The 22,312-nt window shown below is 32.4% G+C and overlaps 1 protein-coding gene across 1 annotated transcript; it reads left to right on the top strand.

Annotated features, from left to right (window-relative positions):
- Positions 1–6,234: 6,234 nt before the first annotated feature.
- LOC130644440 (erythroid differentiation-related factor 1-like) lies at positions 6,235–21,755 on the top strand. The gene is made up of 9 exons (XM_057450052.1): positions 6,235–6,413; positions 11,176–11,262; positions 14,741–14,838; positions 15,106–15,723; positions 15,918–17,337; positions 18,338–18,519; positions 18,815–19,109; positions 19,660–19,818; positions 21,037–21,755. Exons 1-9 carry the CDS (start codon positions 6,390–6,392, stop codon positions 21,571–21,573), a joined length of 3,420 nt encoding a protein of 1,139 aa, XP_057306035.1. The 5' UTR covers positions 6,235–6,389; the 3' UTR covers positions 21,574–21,755.
- Positions 21,756–22,312: the final 557 nt, after the last annotated feature.

The following is a 22,312-nucleotide window of genomic DNA, read 5'->3' on the forward strand; positions in this document are numbered from 1 at the left end:
GCACCATTAGTGGCACAAGGTTTTGAGGAGGACACTATTGGTATACGAACAGACTCGCCAACTGTAAACAAGGAGAACTTTCGTCTTGTGTGTAATATTGGTGCAACCCATGGATGGAAAATTTTACAGTCTTGATATTAAAGCTGGGTTTCTTCAAGGTGCCAAGATTGGTAGAGCCGTACATCTTCTTCCACCACCAGAAGCTAACACAGACAAGTTGTGGAAACTAAAAACACCTGTTTATGGCTTGTGCGACGCTTCACGCGCTTGGTATGAGACATTATCTAACGAATTGGATAAAGTTGGAGCTACAAGAAGCATTTATGACAATGCATTATTTTTCTGGAGAAAAGAAACTCTCAAAGGTGTAATTTGCTGTCATGTTGACGAGTGCTTTTTCGTTGGAAGTGATTTGTTTCATGACACTATCATTGCACATTTACGTAAGACATTCTCACTTAGTAAAGAGAATTCAAAGTCGTTTAACTTTTTGGGATTAGAAATTGAACAAGAGTGTGGTGCAGTAATTATTCATCAGCATAATTACATTAGTAACATTTCACCAAATAATTTGACCAATAGTACGTCTACAATTCCACTTACAAAATATGAAGCACGTCAAATTCAATGGGCAGCAAAACAAACTAGACCTGATGCTGCTTACGTTGCCTGTGATTTAAGCACTCGCATAAGACATGGAACAGTTGCTGATGCTCGTAGAGCTAACAAGCAGCTGAAACATCTGCAGCAAACTGAAGTAAAGATTGTTATTTCAAACACTCATACTTTTCAGTGATGCATCACATGGAAATTTAATTAATGGCGGCTCACAAGGTGGATTTGTTCTGCTACTGCATGGTGAAAGCAAAATTCCGCCACATATTTTGAGATCTCACAAGTTAAAATGGGTTGTTAAAAGCGCCATGGGTGCGGAAACCATGGCTCTCTTAGAAGGTGCGGAACATGCCATGTTGATCAGATCCCTAATTAAAGAGATTTTTTCAGTTGATATACCAATTATCTGTATATCAGAAAATAAATCACTTGCGGAAGCAGTCAAAAATACCAACGTCATAGAAGATAAACGATTGTATATTGATATTTGTGCACTTCGTGAGATGGTCGAAAAAGGAGAAATGGGGGAACTCATTCTTACGAAATCAAGTGATCAGATTGCTGACTGTCTTACGAAGGCACTGCTTCAGCTGAAAACCTGCTACGTATACTATCCGGTAGAGAACAGTTGAAATACCGTTAAGTTTTGGTTAATTAGAACAAATATAACAGTATGCCAAATGACAGTTTAAAAGCATTCTTACATTGTGTTCCTGCGTCTTGCAGTTTCTTTTCTTGAACATACTTTATGATTTTGTTTTATTGAGAGAGAATGTAGTGGCAAGATTGTCATTATGTTCATTATATCTTTTAGGTTTAGATGTACGGCTTTATGCCATAATAAAGAATACAGATCTATTCACAGTATACACTATATTAGTGAAATATTATCCAAATTATACCGTTCTGGGATTAAAAAATCAAGACTCATTCTGTTTCCTTGCAATTTACTCTTTAACGCAATAAATAACAAACCAACATTTCAATCTTTTTCAGTAATTTCAATCAGGAATGCTAATGATTACCATGATAACAACAATAGCTAGAACATAGAACTTGGTAATACAACGACCATCTTTTTTTAACGAGGGTCTAAAATACATATGTTACCTCCAGCAAAACAACACTTTTCTTGCTGATTCAAATCATGAATTTTTATGGAATGAATAACAAAAGATCGACTTTTTGTATTGTGATTATTTTTTTTACGTAGAATGAAGTTTATAACACTTTGAGAGTCATTTTTAAAATTCACCTGCACGAGGACCGTTAGTTCGTGTAGGAGGGACACGAAATAGCCAGTGGAAAGTAGGGTCTTCGACTGTAATGTATTTAATTAGCTTCGTTGCGCTCACTTTGGCGTGGGAGTTTAATATTGGAATTATTTATTCATTGGTGGTTCTGTGATGATACTGCTGGTTCGCTGTTGGTTTTCTGGTCGTTCTACAGGGACTGCTGGTTCTGTGGAGACTGGTAGTTACCTGTTTTAGTTATTACATCCCACTTTAACTAATTTACAAACCTTTGTTCAACCGGTTTGGAGAGGTGAAAGCAAAATGCCCTTTCTCGAAACGAAAAAAAAAACAGGTCATGGTCCTGGACGCGAGATGAAGAGGGATTGCGAGGATGATGTTGAAGGAAGCAATGAGGCACTATGCATGTACTGTAAAAGGTCATCTATGCATCCAACCAACGTACTGGATCACTAGCCATGTGCAAGCAATGGAGTTGGTCAAATGTGTAGACAGCAAAAAAACTTATATTGATTGGCAAACTAAGTTACAAAGTGTCGTATGTAATCATTTCCTTGCAAAGATGCAGAAAAAAGACAACACACCAGGACTTAACCCTTTATGTGTGACTTATTTGTGGTCATTCTTATAAGGGAGACATTGTGACCACTGCCACTGTTTTTACATTCAGGTCATACTCACCTATATCATCCATTGAAATACACAAGGCTAAAAGAGCATTAAGCATAGGAGAAGAAGCAGGTCAAAGTTAACATACTAGCACTTCTTAATTATTTCCACGTCCCTTTTGGGCACAGGATGGGTAGGCGGAATAAAGGGAAAAAAGTGCGCAAAGCATCAACATTGCCATTACAGCAAAACACAAAAGGAGAATGGCAGCTGAAGTTGTGTCAGTAACAGTTGAGGGCAATATTTGTGTTCTTGTGGCCGAAATACAATCAGAGTTTCCTAATTGAGCCCTAGGGGGCCTTCAAAAATTTTTTGGGGCCCTGTTAGCGGGATATTGGCGCTAAGGGAGGGAGGGGGTTTCAAGTTTGAAAAAAGAATCTGCGAACGATTGAGAAATTTCAAAAATTTGTTTGTGGCCTGTAAATTCTTCGTTCGCGAGCATAATGTCTCATGTCATCAATTCCGATAACTTTTATCTACAAAACACGCCCCTGATCCTTCTAAGATTTATCCAAATGTATGTATTTCACGGACAGAAATCTGCTAAAAGAGGGGGAGGGGGTCCAAATCTTAGCGGCGATATCCCGCTAACGGGGACCAAAAAATTTTTTGAAGGCCCCTAATTTTGTCTCTAGGAAATTGCACTGGATTGCTTTTAAATCCAACTTTAACAAAATTTAAGGTTACAGACTTAGCTTTACTCTTTCTCGCAGCCAAAGTTTTGTTTTAAAGGAACATTTTTTAAGCTTTTTTGTTGTAGTTGTCAGAGGGATTTTCTCCTCCTGGAGGTCAAAGTTATAGCACATGCTCCAAGGTCTGACAAATGGCTTTGTATTGTACAGGGCAGGATCAAAACCAGTCAGTAGCCATTTTATTACCTGGATTCTATTCTCGTCTTAAAGCAATAATCAAATTTTGCACATGATAGAATACCAATGACAAATTTTCCTCCACAACTACTTAAATTAGAATATACAGTTCGAATTTCGAAGGAAAAAAAACATTCGAAATTATATAAGAAACGAACCAACCAAATAAGGGTATTTGTTTCATTTATTTTAAACCGACTTACCCTTCCAAACATTCCAAGTCAGCGCATCGTCTGATTCAAATGTCTTTTCGCATGTTACGCAGAAGCAAATTGTATATTCAGCAGTGGCTTTTACTTTTACTTTTTGCTCATGAGCAATCAGAGCTCTTGCAGTATTGAAGTTTGTACAAATTTTTTTGCATAGGGTCCTACTCGCATCTTTTAACTGGCCTTCGGGCTGTTTTGACAGGGCCCCTGCTGGTTGTGATAGTTTGTTAATACTTCCTTGTATTTATTCAGTTCAATTTTTGTAAACTGTCATTCCCAGAAAAGATTATCTGTATCTGTATCTATATCTGTATCTGCAGCCAACGTTCCATGTGATATGTGAACGCTGGGAAGAAAATATACCCAGAATGCTTTGCGCAACCGTCGAAGATCTATTACATGTATTACAGTATATTACTAAGTATTACAGTGTATTACCAAATACTACAAAATATTACAGTTAGATGTTACAAGTACTACAGTGTATTACCGAATACTACAAGGTATTACAGTGTATTACTGAATACTACAAAATATTACAGTATATTACTAAGTACTACAGTGTATTACTGAATACTACAAAGTATTACAGTGTATTACCGAATACTACAAGGTATTACAGTATATTACTAAGTATTACAGTGTATTACTAAATACTACAAAATATTACAGTATATTACTAAGTACTACAGTGTATTACTGAATACTACAAAGTATTACAGTGTATTACCGAATATTACAAGGTATTACAGTGTATTACTGAATGCTACAAGGTATTACAGTATACTACCGAATATTACAAGGTATTACAGTGTACTACAAGGTATTACAGTGTATTACCGAATACTACAAGGTATTACAGTGTATTACTGAATACTACAGGATATTACAGTATATTACCGAATACTACAAGGTATTACAGTGTATTACTGAATACTACAAGGTATTACAGTGTATTACTGAATACTACAAGGTATTACAGTGTATTACTAAATACTACAAGGTATTACAGTATACTACCGAATATTACAAGGTATTACAGTGTATTACTGAATACTACAAGGTATTACAGTGTATTACTAAATACTACAAGGTATTACAGTATACTACCGAATATTACAAGGTATTACAGTGTACTACAAGGTATTACAGTATATTACCGAATACTACAAGGTATTACAGTGTATTACTGAATACTACAAGGTATTACAGTGTATTACTGAATACTACAAGGTATTACAGTGTATTACTGAGTACTACAAGGTATTACAGTGTATTACCGAATACTACAAGGTATTACAGTATACTACCGAATATTACAAGGTATTACAGTGTACTACAAGGTATAACAGTATATTACCGAATACTACAAGGTATTACAGTGTATTACTGAATACTACAAGGTATTACAGTGTATTACTGAGTACTACAAGGTATTACAGTGTATTACCGAATACTACAAGGTATTACAGTGTATTACTGAATACTACAAAGTATTACAGTGTATTACTGAATACTACAAAGTATTACAGTGTATTACTGAATACTACAAGGTATTACAGTGTATTACTAAATACTACAAGGTATTACAGTATACTACCGCATATTACAAGGTATTACAGTGTACTACAAGGTATTACAGTATATTACCGAATACTACAAGGTATTACAGTGTATTACTGAATACTACAAGGTATTACAGTGTATTACTGAATACTACAAGGTATTACAGTGTATTACTGAGTACTACAAGGTATTACAGTGTATTACCGAATACTACAAGGTATTACAGTGTATTACTGAATACTACAAAGTATTACAGTGTATTACTGAATACTACAAAGTATTACAGTGTATAACTGAATACTACAAGGTATTACAGTGTATTACTAAATACTACAAGGTATTACAGTATACTACCGAATATTACAAGGTATTACAGTGTACTACAAGGTATTACAGTGTATTACCGAATACTACAAGGTATTACAGTGTAATACTAAATACTACAAGGTATTACAGTATACTACCGAATATTACAAGGTATTACAGTGTACTACAAGGTATTACAGTGTATTACTGAATACTACAAAATATTACAGTATATTACTAAGTACTACAGTGTATTACTGAATACTACAAGGTATTACAGTGTATTACTGAATACTACAAGGTATTACAGTGTATTACCGAATACTACAAGGTATTACAGTGTATTACTGAATACTACAAGGTATTACAGTGTATTACTGAATACTACAAGGTATTACAGTGTATTACCGAATACTACAAGGTATTACAGTGTATTACTGAATACTACAAAGTATTACAGTGTATTACTGAATACTACAAGGTATTACAGTGTATTACTGAATACTACAAGGTATTACAGTGTATTACTGGATACTACAAAGTAATACGGCATATTACTAAGTACTACAGTATACAATACGGCATATTACTAAGTACTACAGTGTATTACTGTATATTACAAAGATATTACATTAGGCAGTAGTATGTATTAACAACATCACGACGTTGATAAAATGTTTAACGTCGCGTGTCGGATGCAGTTGAGCTGTCGTGAGGGAAGGAATACGACAATGTCGGGTAAAGGTGAGGTTGTGTTAGAGGTTCAAGTATACGACATATTCACAGACTATATGGATCCTTCCATGAAGTGCTTCCCCGCGAATCTTCTTGAAGAAGTAAAAGGATGACATTTTTGTATAAAAAAGGATACTACATTTCAGGATAACTAGTTAAATCTAAATATGGAGATGTCAAATGAAAGTAAGGTAAGATGTTTTACAATAGAAATGGATAAAAAAGTAGTCAGTTAGCTAGGGAGAATTTCTTCAATCCTAATTAACACGCTTAAAATTTTCTGATCATCATGACCGACATTACACTTTTTTTACATAAAAATAACAGTATTTTGACGGTCAAACTCTCACAGTAGAAGTTTTAATTAAACAAAAACTACAAGTATCTGAATTAAAGTAAAGCTAAATTAGCAAAAACTCACCTAAAACTAAAACTACGCAATATATATATAAGGGTGCCGACTCGCCAGAAATGCCACAAAAACCACAGGGCTGTGGGACGTCTTCCGGTGTTTTTAAAAACACTTAAAATTTCTTCCAGAAAATCCTGAATCAACCTGAAACAACATTTTTTAAAACATTTATTACCAGGTATAATCGAACAGTGGTAGTGGAAGAGTTCTGCACAAAAAACTGTTTTTTTATATTCTATTTTCTATATTATTTTTTATATTATAGTCGATAAAGCCCATGGAAAAATCCACTGAGGCAGAATAAAAATGAAAAAGAATGGCCATTTGAATTTTGATGACGTCAGCAACCCAGCCACAAAAAAAAAATTAGAACCTTGTTTTCATATTGCCTCTGTTCTGTAGAGCTTAAACTGCTGATGAAGAAAATGTCCTTTTGATGAACGGTTAATGAGATGTAAGGGCTTAAAGATTTTGCTGATGTCAGCAATAGCCCATCAAAACCCAATTTTTTTAGAAATTTGCATGTTGCCTTCATCGTATAGATCTTGAAACGCTGATCAAAAAAATGTATAGGATCATGTAGTTTTTACAAACGATTGCAAAGATATCAGGGTTTGAAGGTTTTTTGATGACGTCATCAACCCATTCATTCCGAAACGGATTTGGGGACCTATGTTTCGGAAACTTGCGCAAATTGGTCCTAGGTGTTCCCTAGTTAACCACGCGGTGAAAAATCATTGACGTCACCACCTTGTTTGCAAGTTAGTAGGCCTCAAAGCTTTAATATAGGATATTGGCATTAAAGTAGTGTTATTGACGTTGCGTCGTGATAAAATTTAACATTTCAGATTTAATTTTTTCGGCGATTTCAAAGAGAATTTCAGCAACATCAAAGGAAAATGATGATATCCATTATGACCGTCACATACACCTCGTATTATTATATAAGATCCTTTATACCATAAATAGCTGTAATAAAATCCCACAAATAATAAACAGAGTACAACGACAAAATAGCACCTTATTTTTCTTGACAAAATTTAAATAAGAACAATGAGCTCACGAGTTGCATTTCGGGTTGTTTCAGACGGGCCCAGGCTTTTCCGGGCTGTTACAAATGAAAAACCTTGAAAAAATATGAAAAAGTGCCTCAGCCGCCTTCATATATATGGCGCTTTTGATGAGTCAGCACCCTCTTCACAATATGACAGGTTTGAAGTTAGAAAAGAAAGATTCTAAGTAAGATTTAGCCCCTATTAATGAAAAGGTGATTACTTCTGCTATTATCACCAACCCAGCCGGCAACTTTTTAAATGCATCTTTAGAAAGACATCTTTTAAATATCTATAAGACGTCTTTCTTGGTTTTTATTGTTTTTTTTAGTTGTTTTTTTTAATTTAACTTTTTAGAAAAAATAGGCATTTTAAAAAATAAATTTAACACGTTTTTGTACGTTAACATTGAAACGTACTTTTTTAATAAGTTGCAGAAATAACGATATCAAAGACGACAAATATTTTGGATTAAAATATTTTGAACTTTTTATATCAAATTCATATTGACACTTTAAACAATAAATATGTTTTACATCTGCAAGTATATATAACCGGAAATAAATAAATAAAATATTATTTATAATAAACATAATATATGCAATTAAATCATTCATAAGAATTCTACCTATCCATGCGTAGAGATGTACACTAATTTCTACGTCAGTTTTTAAATAAAGCATGTTATTTAAAGCATAAATTGGAACTCTAATTGAAAAAATCTTAAGCATATTAAGCTTAGGCCATAGGAAAGAATCACCTTAAAAATTCTGTGAAAATTGCTTGTAGTTGAAATTCACATAAAGCTTGCAAGGCCGAAAGAAACAAAATAAATATTTTAAATAATAAAGAAGTCAGTTCAGAAGAAACAAAAAGAATTAAGGGCTTTTCCTTTGTTTTTTGTAAATTTATACATTTAATGTACCCCTTATGTCTCTGTTCCTCTGATTAAGAGCCTTTCGCAGCTTGGTCCCAATTATGTGCGCATTTCTTGCTTATTCGTATCCTTGACACGCTCTTGGCAGATTCTAGAGAGAAAAAAATAGCTTATTTCCGGATAAATAATGGACATAGAACATAATAAATAATAGACATAGAAGGATAACAACGTAATACATGAGATAATACACTTACCCACTATAATGTTATAAATTAATTTGCCAAGAATCACAAAACAAAAGTATTTACTTTATAAACAACAGGTGTGTCTCGCAGATGCTTTCATTAAAATACCGCCAATTTTTATTGAATGTTCCTAAGATCAATTGTCAAAGAATATCCACCAGGGGTGCAGTAAAACAAAATTATGACGTTTTGAAATAAAAACGTTTTATCAAGGGTCGGCAAAACACATTAGTATTTAAAAATAACTAAAAGTGACGGTTACTAAAATTGATTTACGAAAAAAATAAACATGCTAACTAAGTTTGCGAACACCCCCGTCTTTTTAAATCAAATGTTTCATATGAAAAACGAACGTGTTTTGAAAGATGCAATTTAGACCACTTTTAGAAGTAGGACAAGACGTCTTTTAAAAGATGCGTTTTAGATGATAGCAAGAAGAGAAAGACATCTTTTAATTTAGATAACTTTTAGATGTCTTTTAAAAGATTTTTTTTAAAGATCTTCTAAAAGACATCTAAAATGCATATACTATAAGATTCAAATTTATTTACTTTCAAAGGACGTTTTTAAGAAGATGCATTAAAGGCGTTTTCTCACAGAAGATTTAAAAAAGACTTCTTGTGCTGGCTGGAAAGTCGGTCCTTATATCGTAACCCTTTTAAAAAAAGCTAAGAATTTATGAAGAAAACTTTTTTTCAGAATACAAACCTAACTTTCTAATTTGAATAATTTAGGATTCTTAGTATGTCTTGTTTTAAGTGTCTTCCAAAAGTATTGCTGCTCACGCTCCCAAAATTAGACCATTTAATCGAATAATTGTAATATGCATCATAACTTTTGAAGCTAGATGTTCTGTTCTATACCAAAACAACAATCCATAGAAGAAGCATTGGCGTGGATCACACATTGGGTGGCGAGCCTTTTGTTATAAGTGCAGTATAAATAGACCCTGGTTGTACAGTGAATATGACAAAATTGCCCATGGTTAAAATGGCTATTCACAGCCACTTTGCCCTAAATTGGCTACCCAATATTATGCTTATTTTGCATCTTACATTGGTCATCAATACCACTATTTACAGTATTTAAGGGTAATCGATGTTAATAATGTTTCTGAGATATTCTTACTTGATTTATTGTTTTAATAAAACTGATGTTTCTTTACATGTTTTGTGACTTAACCAAATTTGTGCTTGGTTGTCACATTTCTTATTGGAAATTGGCAAACTGAAACAAAAATAAAGTATCTTTGTTATTACAATTTTTATTTCTTGTCATAAAATAAAATAAGACCAGAAATTATAAACAATTTTTGCACTTCAATTGGAATAGCGCATCTATTTTTTTTCTTTTTCTAGTTGGTGAATGCAGCATGGAACCAAGTCAAACACTTGTCACACTAAGTCCAAACCTCCCCTTCCACAAATCTTTTCCTGCATTCACCAAAATCATTAAATTATCATTTTCAAACTCTGAGTCTAAGGAGCATGTCTTTTGTTCCTCTGACTCTTTGTCCGACCCCATTAAAAATCTTTTCTTTTTAGAAGAGCGACTTAATTTTCAGGTCACTACTGGATTTAGATTTACTAGCTTTAGCAGCAGCTTTTTAATCGCTTTTATAACTCGCATTTTTGTTGGTTAGCTTTATCATGTTGTATCTTTAAAATGTTAATAGTTTCATCACTGTTTCTGTTTTTTGGAAAGTCCTTCTTACTTTTTATTGTTTTAAAAAAATGTATCTGTATCTCAGGAACCGTAAGAAGTTGGAAGCTAAAATTTGGTACACTTTTATTTCTCTACAATTCTATCTTACAGTACAATCCAAATGTAAGCTTCTGTATGCACAACTTGCATAAACAATTACTTTCATAATAGACTATTGCCTTTTAGAAAAAATAATTACACCACAAGAAATTTAAAAGATTTAAATAACAATAACACGCTTGTGACAATGTTTAAAATACTTTCGACTCAAGTCTATAGAATTTCTAAACAAAAGCAATTAAAAATATAAAAATAAACTTTACTGCATTATCTTAATTTTAATCTTACGATACATCGTTTATTACATACATTGCTTTAAAACAATCTATTTTTGTAAAACTGTAACTTGCATACGTAATTGTGACATCAATCTGAAAAGAAGTAAACCAAGATACCCGTTATTGCTGTAACTTCCTCCTTCGTTATGATTATTACGTATATCATATATATCATATATTATATGATGGTAAGTTACGCTTGCTAGCTAAAATACTGCTGACTATCGCATAAATAGTTGACTTTATTTAGGCTCTTAAAAGATGTATGTTAATTCAATTCATATACAGTATGTTTGGTAAATCCAAGCTATTTCTTTTTTAGGAGATAAGTTCTCAAACAGTTTCATCAAGAGCTGTTTTAAAATACGAAGATGCAGTATCACTTAATCAATATGTTCAGTTAGAAAAGGTAAAAAAATATTAATTTTTTAGGTTTGTTTTTAAGTCTCTATTAATTGCTTTAGGTTATGAATTTTAATACAAGTTGCAGAGAAAGCAACAGGTTATGTATGCATTGAGTGGATGCCTCTTGCACAACAAGTTTTCCTTATGTCCTGAGCATCAAACACATGCTAATTACTGGTGTTCTTTATGCCCTAAGTTTCAGGCACATGAGACAGTTGAGATGCCCTTAGTGTCCTGTACATCGGCATGCTCTAAGCATCAGCCGCATGTTTCCTATTCAATGACAATGGTGCCCTGAGCGTCAAGAGCATCTTTTCCCCTTTGGCAGAAAAACAATTGAAAGATCCTTCATTGAATTTTAATTACGTCAGTAAAGCCCTGTTAATTCACACCTTGCCTATCTATTGTGTAAAACTTGAGCTGTAGCCTTATGGGGGAGTGCAAAAGGTCTTAAATTCAAACCTCCAACTGAGTCATGCCAGAGACTATAAAATTATTAATTGATCCTTTATGCTTTGCGTTCAACATAAGAATAGGATTGATATCTTAGGCGGTTGTCGAGTTAAGCGATTAAGCTTTAAATGCACTAAGACCCCATTTGCAGACCCTTGTTGATAGCAGTATCAATAGGAACTAAAAAGGCTATCCTGGGTAAACAATGTTAGTAATAATAAGGCGACTCCAATTTAATTAGTTGTTCTACGGGTACGACCGACCCTAATTTCCACGAAAACAAAAAAATAATATCAAGCAAAAAAGTTTTAAAGAAAAAAAACGGGAAAAAAACAAATACTCATCCCATCTTGGTGAAAATATAATGAGCATAGAAGATAATCAATGATGTTATTTTTTGTTGGTTGAATGTCAACAAGGTGTTACTTTACTTAGGACCACTGTTGTTAGGCCACTGGAAGTTGATTCTTCGTTCATGGTAATTTGTTGCAATAAAACTAAAATGCGCGATGCGCTAATTTTGTAATCACAAATATGGTTAAACAGAAGTTTTTAAATTTTTATGTGATTTATAACAAAAACGACTTTTGCTAAAATAGTTATAATAGAAGCGAAAAACAAGACAGATTATTGTCGTAAACCCTCCTTCATTATGATTAATAATGTTTAAACGGTAGCTAAACTGTAATACAGTTGATATCATTTAGGAAAAATAATTAAAAATGATTTTATCGCTGGGAAAAATTTAAATATTCTCAACTAAACAACCATAGTCCGAAAAAGAATTTGCAATTAAATTTAAACTGCGCAAAAAACAATAAAAGAACACTAAAATTGTTTGTTTTATTATTTTAAGTAGGAGAAGAATAACTTGTTGTATAAGCTTTGAATTAGCACAAGTATAACCTGCTGTAAAACTTTCAAAACAATACAAGTATATTCTGTACAACTTTAAGAACAGCACAAAAATAATTCTTTCTGTATAACTTTGAAAAGAACACAAGAAAAATTCTTGCTGCATACCCTATTTTCCGGTATATAACCCGCACATTGCAGCGGCTTTTTTAGGGAGTTATAAACTAGATGCTATCAGATAGCCCGCACCTTTGTATAACCCGCATAAAATTTTAATCGATGTGTTTTACTTAACGTTTAAACTCGTGAACCTCAAACATGAGAACCGAGTGTCTGAACTAGCGACTCTCTCAGTCTTAACTTCCTTGTCTCCGATTGCCGAAATAATAATGAATTAAAATTAATTTGACAACGCTGTTTTCCTTTGTAAACATTAGGTTCAACCAATAATAACTCTTGCTTCCTGAGATTGAAACCATGCTATCAGGTTATAAATCTAAAGTAAAATCTCTGTTTTTTATGTATATTTAAGTTTTTTGGCGTAAAAATAAACAACATAATAATTATCACGGATTGTCTTTAACGTTCTTTTCTAATGTTTATAGAAATTTGTTATCTATTTATATCTCAGCAATCACAGTGTACATGATAAAATGAATGGTGGCAATGAGGAGGAGATAGTTGTGTGTGTCTTATCAATTGTATTTTATATTTATTTTTGATATTTTCAGTGGCCACCTGTTGCTCGAAGGTAGCGAAAATAAAAAAATAAAATTATTATCTATACTTTAATTTTAACATTTTTCAATATTTTTAACAGGAATTAATAATTGAGTCCTGGGCACTAGGTTGTGAAATACGCGTCAATTAAACCTAAAAATGATACCTGCTATATTGCTCTATTACCAGAAGCAAATAATTTCAATGTGCTCAATGTGATTGCAAAGATATAAATAGATTAGAATTAAATTCAACACAAAAGAAAAATGATCTCCAGAATTGTGTTTCAGAGAGAGCTCGTAATATGCTAATATTACTGGCAAGCAATAGAAATTTGAAGCAATTTCACTGTGTGAAAAAAATTAAATCACATAGAGTAAGATAACGTAGATATAGGATCGCGCATGCAGTTATATTAATGTACACATTTTATCCCGTTGAAACTATTTTCTTCATTGAATGTATAAAATTTAAATTTCACAATAAATGACAGAAAATATAAACTTATCACATAACCCGCACAACATTATAACCTGCACCAACAGTGGAAGTCATAAAAATCAACTTATAACCCGCGGGTTATATACCAGAAAATACGGTAACTTTTAAAAACCAGTTTTCAAGCATGCAAGTATTTTTATCTTTTCACCTTGAGAACTAATTTAATGACACAAGTTATTATTATTTTTTCTTCGCAACTAAAATATATAAACTGCGTGCGTTATGCAAAAATACGTAGAAAAAAACGGTTCGTAACACCTTCCTCTGTTGTTATTTTCATTTATTTTTTTGTTGTTCCGACAATACATTCTCGATAAAATTATTTTAATTCGCCAACCGACTGACCATAAGCTCCTATCGACTTCGACCATAGAACAACTAATTAAATTGGAGTCACCTAATACACGCTGATTGAAGAAATTTAGAGTAACACATGTTGTTGATAAACAGTTGAAAAGAAATTTGGAGTTAAAGATTCTTGATGTTGTCATAAACCTGTGAAATGGGTGGCTTAACCCACCTTTAGACATTAGTCCCATTTTAGTCCCAGGTGGTCCCTACCCCTTTCCAAGTTATTAGATCATAAAATTTAGATTGCAATGCAATGGCTTCATTAATGATGATTAACTTATTGACATCAATCAATATATTATGTATAAATTGCTAATTTGTCAGCAAAAAAAACAAGACACACACAATTAGCATGGATCTACTTTTATTAACAACTGAACATGATGTTATTTGTGATTAAAAACCTTATTGTAAAATGTTGCAGCGAGCATATTCTAATGTTGCTTTGGAGAAAAGTAATAAGTTACAGAAAAATTTTGTTTGTTTGTTATTTTTTACTTGTTTTACCCACTTTATTTCACTAAATTTGATATTTTGCATAAAATTGCCAAATGCGCATCACCATGTTTTCTCCTTTAATTAAAAGTAATTTTCCTTCCTAGCACACAGACCTAAATCTGCCACCATCAAACTGGCTAAGAGATAACATGGCTGGGAGGTTTGCAACACAAAAAACAAAAGAAACCTTTGACTGCAGTAGGTATGTACGATGGTTAATCTTGATTGGTTACCATGTAGTTTTGTTAATTTAGCACTTCACTTACAGTAACAAAGTTTTAAATTTGGAATTCAGAATAACAACTATATGGTTTTACCTGAAGAATTTCTGCTATTACACAAGCCTTAAATCTAGGTTTTTAACTTTCCATTTAATACATGTTTATATGTTAAATTTAAAGATAATTAAGATAAATGTTCAGTTGAAGTGTCAAGAAATATATTATTGGAATGTGTCTTTAATTTTTAGTTTATTCATGGCAAATAAATACCCTGAGCTGATTGGAGAAGTGGATGTTATATCAGCTGCAGATCATATCAAAAAATTGCTAAAAACCCCATTCAGTAATTCAGAATTGAGCATGTCTGTCCATTGCATTGGTAAATCTCTTCTTCTGAACGAAATCGATGTGCCTAGATTATTACAACAATCCAGTATTTACTGTGGTGATCCTAACTTACAATGGCTGCATGACCTTTATTGTTCAGCTGCAAACATTCCACTAGGCAGTGAGCTGTTACCCAAGAAGAGAAACAAACTAAAAAGCGAGATTGAAACAATTCATTCAAAGTTTATGTACTACAGTACAGAGGATAAAGTTCCTAACAGTACAAATGAAAGTACTGCACACTCAGACGATATTATTAAGTTTGAATCACTGCCTTCTTCCCAGGAAGAAAATACAGACCATGCAAGACAGATTATGAATACAGTAGATAATGTGAAAAACCCAGAAAGTAGCATTCCTGCAAGTTCTTGTTTCCTCCGAGATGTTTTGTGGACATTTGAAGATATAACTATGTTAGTGGGCTCCAATTTGCCAATATTCGGAGGAGGAAAGTATCCTGCTGTTAGTTTGAGATTAAGGTAGGCTACGTTGCTAAACCTCTGTACCAGATTTATTGATTTTAAGAAATTATTAATTACTTTTAAACAATTAACCTTTGTCAATAAGATGCTACTAATCAAGGATTTTCTTTTTTTGTATTATCTGTCCCTAATGTTGTGCCTTCAGAGGAGTTTATGTAGAACTGCTTTAATCCATATTGTAATTTTTTAAGGGATTCGTCAAAACCAATTTCTATCTTGACTGGAATTGACTACTGGCTGGATAACTTGATGTGTAATGTTCCTGAATTAATAATGTGCTACCATTTAAAAGGCATTGTGCAAAAATATGAGCAACTTAAAACAACTGATCTACCCCAATTAGAAGGAAGCAGTTTTTCGCCTGGTGTTATTAGAGATGTTGCCCAAAATATATTATCCTTTCTAAAGGCAAACTGTACAAAAGAAGGACATACCTATTGGCTGTATAAAAGCACTAAAGATGACATAATCAAACTATATGATTTGACTTCAATATGTTCCAATAGCTCAGTTGAGCAGCACAACCCGTTTTCGATTACAGTTGCATTGCTATTGTATCAGATAGCCCGGAATATAATCAGCTCAAACGAGATTACTGAACAAAATATTACGAGAGTTAGAGCTCTCCTACAAAACTGTGATCTGTTACTGGAGAAAGGAGGAAGACCTGACATATCCTTCTTGGCAAACTACTTACTTGCAGAACTTTATGGTGATATATACAAAAACATAAACACATCAAGTTGTGATGAGACTGATGACGACACGAGTCGGTCCAATACAGATGATGAGCTGAATGAAAATGAAAATTCTTTTAAGGCAGTAACAGTGTCTGTTAATAATTTACGAGTCCCTGCAAGACGAAGGAGGAAATCTGTTCATTTTGAAGTGCCATTGTCATCATTAGATAAAGAATGTAAGTGCAAAAAGTCTTTGTGCTTTATATCCAAGGCTCTAGGTTGGTTAGACTCGTTATCGGAAGAAGCAACAATGAATGATGAAAGTAACAATCCTCAAAGTGAGGCTAAATTATGTGAAAGCAAAAGTCAAACTGTTGCTATTCAACAACAAGGCAAAACTACACTTGATTTGATATCAAAGGACATGCAAATATTGAAGATGCCATTAAGCAGTCAGCCAAAGTCTTCTATTTCGTATGCAATTATGAAAGATGGCTTATTGGAGACAGCAGCTAGATGTTACCTGACACTATCCGATATTAATGTAACAAAAAAAAAGTTTGGACGTGCTCTTCGGTTTGTTCAGATATCGTGCTTTTGTCTAATGTCAGTAAAAAAGCAAAGCTTAGAATGTACGTATTTATCAGTCAAGTCTTTAATGCTTTATGGTGATTTGTTAACCATGTTGGTTAAAACAACAACAAATAAAGATTCAGAGAAAGAGGATTTTACCTCACCTAATGATATTGATGTGCGTTTCATTGCTTTGTTAAAACCAAGCGATGATTGCGAGCTTTATGATGTGAATGTTAAGGCAATTTGTGACTGCTTTGAAAGAACTGATGAGGAATTGTTATTATGTTCTGTAAGTTTGTATGAGAAAGCTGTGAAGCGTACTGGAGATGAAAAAGAAGAAAATGTAATGACTCAGGTATTGTATGTTCTTGCAAAGCTACAAAATGCCCCGAAATCATAATAATTTGCTTTTGTACTAATATGCATGATATGTCATAAAATAAAACCCAACTTCACATAATTACATTTTTTGGAAATGTAAAACCATTCAGAACACATTTACTATGATTTTAAAGATGGTAGAATGAGCTCTGGAAACCGGTTTTGCAGAGTCTCTTTCTTTCAGTAATAATTACTAGTTCTTTAAACCTGTGAAAGTATTCACTCAAAAAACATTTTTAAAATTTATTGTGCTAATCACAATTAAAAAGACTTTAAAAACATTTTAAATGAAGTAGACAACAACAATAACAATGTTAAATTACCCATGACTTTGCCTGTATATTAATTTATAACAAAGCAGTAACTTTCCTGTGGTATTAAAACCTGTCTTGGTAAATTAAAATTAGAATACAATATCTAGCTAATCAAATCGCTTTACTTTATCCTTGAAAAAAACAGAAGGAAAAAAAAAACTCTTTAGATTCTATTGAAACAAAGCACGAAGTTCTGGCAGGTGTCTGAAACTTAATTCGTAAATTGAAATTTGCAATTATGATTGGTTTGGAGTAAACAATTCTGTATTTTCTGGTTGGTTAATTTGTCAATAAAAGTTTCTTTGTAAAGTACATAATTACTTTTTAAAATTAAAAAAATATAAGATAAAAAACTATTTACTTTTACTTTTTTTCTCAAAATTATTTTTTCAAAAACGGAACTTTGTGATGAAGTGTTTTCTTCCTCCAAGCTTGATCACATGATTTGTTCTAACCAATTTAATTCATAAACAAAAATTTTCTAAAATACAGACATAGTTTTTAGGGAATGTTTTATAGGCATTTTTAAAGAAAATTTTAGAAAATATAATCAACTTGTTATAGACACACATATTAATATGGGTATGTTGTATCTTCAACTCCAGTTGATTTGAGTAAGTAACATTGATGGCAGGCCTATACTTTTATGCTCTTTTTTAGATTATTGAGTTAACAAGAAGACTTGGAAATGTACGCAATGAATTAGGTGTGTTACACATGAATAAAGCTGCATTGATGGCCAAAAAGTATGGAATTCCCTCAGATCAAGAAGTGGAGTTATGGAAAATAAGTTTTGATTATTTTGAGAATTCTATCAGAGCTTTTGAAGTCGCTAATGATAAGTATGTGATAAGCTATTTATTTAGATAAACTTTCGGCCGATAATGTTTTCCTCCCTAATTTGAAAAACCTATAGTCTTGCGACAACAAGGGAAATTGATCACCTTTGTTTTATACCAACTTTGGATGCCAAATGTACATTGCATTTGTAAAAAAGGTAACCCTTTTACTCAACTGCAGGGATTGAGATTTGATACAGTTCCATAGGCCTGACTCATAATGAGCCCCCCTTAGTCATAATAATACTCTCTTAGTCATCATAATACAAGATTTTATCATTGTTTACTTCTAATACAGGGTTAACTTGGCATTGGTCTATGCTAATAGAGGCAGGTTAATGTGTCTCTGTGCACAGGTGTATGGCTATAGCACCAGGTCGAAATTTGAAGAATCGCGAGGGCAATTCACACAGCAAGAAAAGACTTACTTTGGAAAAGCTTTTGAGTACTATCACAAGGCTCTTCTTCTGTTAAACAGACAGGAGAAATCGTCAATATGGATTAATGTGTCCATAGAATTATCCGGTGCTTACTTCATGATGGCTACTGTGTTACAAGATTATGCTCCACTTAATTCAATGGCAGAAGAAAAGGTTTGTATAAATGCAGAAAGCAGTTCGTGTGTATGCTGCTGATGTTCTTTGTCAAAAGCTGTATTTTTTATGTAAAATTGCAACATTGGAGGACTGTTTAGCAAAAAGTTGATCTTAACATACAAAGTTTAGGTTTCAAGGAGTATTTGCAGAATACTGATATGATTTAGTACTATTGGAGAAGATGGAGATAGTAAAATAAAAAGAGATCATGCAATAAATTCTATTTTTTAAATACCCTCTGGACCTTAAATTAAACTAGACAACCCTGAAAATCTTGAGCATCTGTTATTCTGTAGAAAAAAAGCTTGAAATATTTTCAGAAATATTTTCAGTGACATTTTTGGGTCTTCTTGATGCACTTTGGTTGTTCTTAGAGGTTTCCTGTATCAGTGTGAATAAAAAATTTTAACAAAAACCTATAAAAAAAGGATAGAAATCTTGAAAGTGTCAAATCCAGTTAAATCTCTTTATTGTGGTTTACTGGTAAGCAACTTTATTAATGGTAAAAATAATAAACAAAGTTTTGTAATTTTATTTGAACTTTTAGGTTATAAAAGAGGTTTCAAGCTCATTGATGAAAGTACTACAATATGGTGAACCTGTTCTGCAGCATTGTAGTGAACAACAGAGAGATGTTGTTGTTCTTAGATTGGGGATGGTACATCAAAGATTAGCATCTCTATATCACCATGTACTAAGGAATCAGGTAAAAAAAAACCTTCAGTGGATACTTAAAATTACTAATTACTACAAGGTTATCTTGTAGTATTGATATTTTTTTGTTTTTGAAATCAGAATTTTAAGTTTTGCACCATATTTTCATAGCTTTCCCTTCTGCACCATCAAATCCTAGGCCACTAAAGTTCCAGCTGGATTAGTGTTTGTTTGGCATCTTAAAACAGTTATCGTAACTAACCAAAGCAAAAATCAAAAACTGATTGCAATTAAATTTTTGAAATACAAAAAAAATTGTTAAAGGTTTTTTTCAGGCTTCTCCATCTTCTCACTTCAATCCAATTGAAATCGCAGGTCTTTTTGTTATTTCCTAAAAGAAAAACTGCCACAGCAGCAAATAGAAAATGTTAAAAAAAGTTAAGTTTATAGAAGAAGTTGGTTACAAAGTTGCAACATCAATAGTGGTGCAAGTAGACAACTTCTCCATCTACTGGCACATGCACATGGTTTTTTTAAACAAAGTCTTGTTTTTTTAAGCAAAGATCGGTAAGTTGGAAAAAGTTGATTTATATTTTTATGTGGTCTAAACACCACTATGGCAAAATTTCCTTGACAGTATTCACGGTGGCAAAAGCTGAATGCCGTTGTGAATTCAGAGGGCTGTAAGATAAAATTTTATATGTAATAAATTATAGAATTAAATAGTTGTTTAGAAATTGAAAATATTTAGGTAGTAAAGCATTGTTTTTCTGACCAGCTGAAACCCCCACTGTATTTTTTTTTGTTATTCTAAAAAAACTTTTCAATATTAAGTGGAAGTTTATGTTTTAAGAGATACAAAAATAAAATTATACATTATAATGCTTAAAAATATTTTCAATAATAATACCCGTATTTTATCTGTTCGAAATGATTGCAATAAGCTTTTTTCAGATGCTTAGCAGAGTAATTCACTACTTCTTGTTGATGGGGAAACCCCTAGATTTTTACACTCATTAACAACTAGTCAAAATTATAATACATGTTGTGATGGCATCTGCAAGTGAATAAATTCCTGTGGATTCTTTTACAGGCTAATAACTAGTCTCTATAATAATAGTTGTCTGCCTCTGCACAATTTTTTAGTGCTGGACACACAAAGTTGCAAGCAACTAACTACTAAGTTACCTGTACAAATAAAATACAGAATTTGTTTTTCTGTTTTTACTTTCTTGGCTCTACTAAAAAATTATTTATGTTCTGATTATAGTTGTCAGATCATGGAAAAAAGAATTATCGATCGCTCGCTGAACTTCATTATAAAAAAGTTTACACTATTTTGAACCCCTGTACATATCTATTGGAGAACCTGCGTGTTATAGTGTTACATGCGGCTTTGTTTGATTATATGTTAAAACAAGCAAGTACTGGAAGAACATTAAAATCGAAACTTGATATGTTTCTTCACAAAGATGTTGAATCATCAAGAAATTTACTTAGCGCATTGAAAGAGGTTTTAAATCAATTAAATTTAAAGAGTGAGAGTAAATTGTATGATGACATGGATGAATTAACGAAAGCTTTAACACTCATAGGTGAACAGTTAAACTCAACAATAAAAGATGTTTTAAAATTGTTATCACACAAAAAGCAAAAAGACGGCTTAGATTTGAGCACAGTCAAGCGTTTGTATGAAATTTTGTTAAGAGGTGTCAATAATAAAGAAAATGATATAGAGAGAAAGGTGAGAGGTTTAGCAAGCGTTTTGTCTGATATGAAAATGGAGTATGCAGATATAAAGCTTTAAAAATTTCTTAGATGAACAAAAACTCTTAATATTTTTTTTAACATTATGTTGCTGTTGTTATACATTGTTTTATGTAAAAATATTTTTCTATAATTACATAGTATATTTATACAAAATTATATTTAAACATTATTTAGTTGTTTATATTTTCATTTGTGAGACTATATACTTAAGTTCTGTTATTCAGTTTTGTTCTCTGTTTCTGGGCCTTAATGATGCTTATGATGTAAAATGTGAACTTTGTATAAAAATCAAAACACAAATTTTAAATTAGCATTTAACAGACTAAAACTAAATAAAGTCAATTTTACAATACAATTTTTCACCTCGTCAAGCTCTGTCCAGTGTAGAAATAGTTTTTGTAAAAGGGGAATGGATTTGAAGTTCATGAATTCGAATCTGCAAAATTGCCACTAAATTCACGCAAAAACTATCCTGATTTGTCTAAAATAGGAACTAAGGACCATAAAGCCAAAGAAACACATCACATATGCCTGGGCTAATACTTGACAAAATATAATTGCTGTATGCTCAATTAGGTGCATGGAATCTTATTTATTAAAAAATGGAACTTAATCAAGAGAATTTCATGTTATTTTTATTTTGTAGCAGCTAGGAGAATAAGAATTATAATTAAGGATGAAATAATAAAAATAAGCCTGTCTAAACACACAGGGCAGATTCAAACAAGTCATTTTTTAATGTAATATAATATGTAATAATTATGTTCTTTGGTGCG

The sequence above is a fragment of the Hydractinia symbiolongicarpus genome, chromosome 5 (assembly GCF_029227915.1).
Source record: "Hydractinia symbiolongicarpus strain clone_291-10 chromosome 5, HSymV2.1, whole genome shotgun sequence".
Taxonomy (NCBI): Eukaryota; Metazoa; Cnidaria; class Hydrozoa; order Anthoathecata; family Hydractiniidae; genus Hydractinia; species Hydractinia symbiolongicarpus.

What these genes read in the sequence shown, in the direction of transcription:
- LOC130644440 (XM_057450052.1), top strand. Translation starts at nt 6,390, where the DNA reads ATGGAGATGTCAAATGAAAGTAAG. An exon ending in AGATGTCAAATGAAAGTAAG is followed by an intron (nt 6,414 to 11,175) that starts GTAAGATGTTTT and finishes TTTCTTTTTTAG; the next exon opens with GAGATAAGTTCTCAAACAGT. An exon ending in ATTCAATGGCAGAAGAAAAG is followed by an intron (nt 19,110 to 19,659) that starts GTTTGTATAAAT and finishes TTGAACTTTTAG; the next exon opens with GTTATAAAAGAGGTTTCAAG.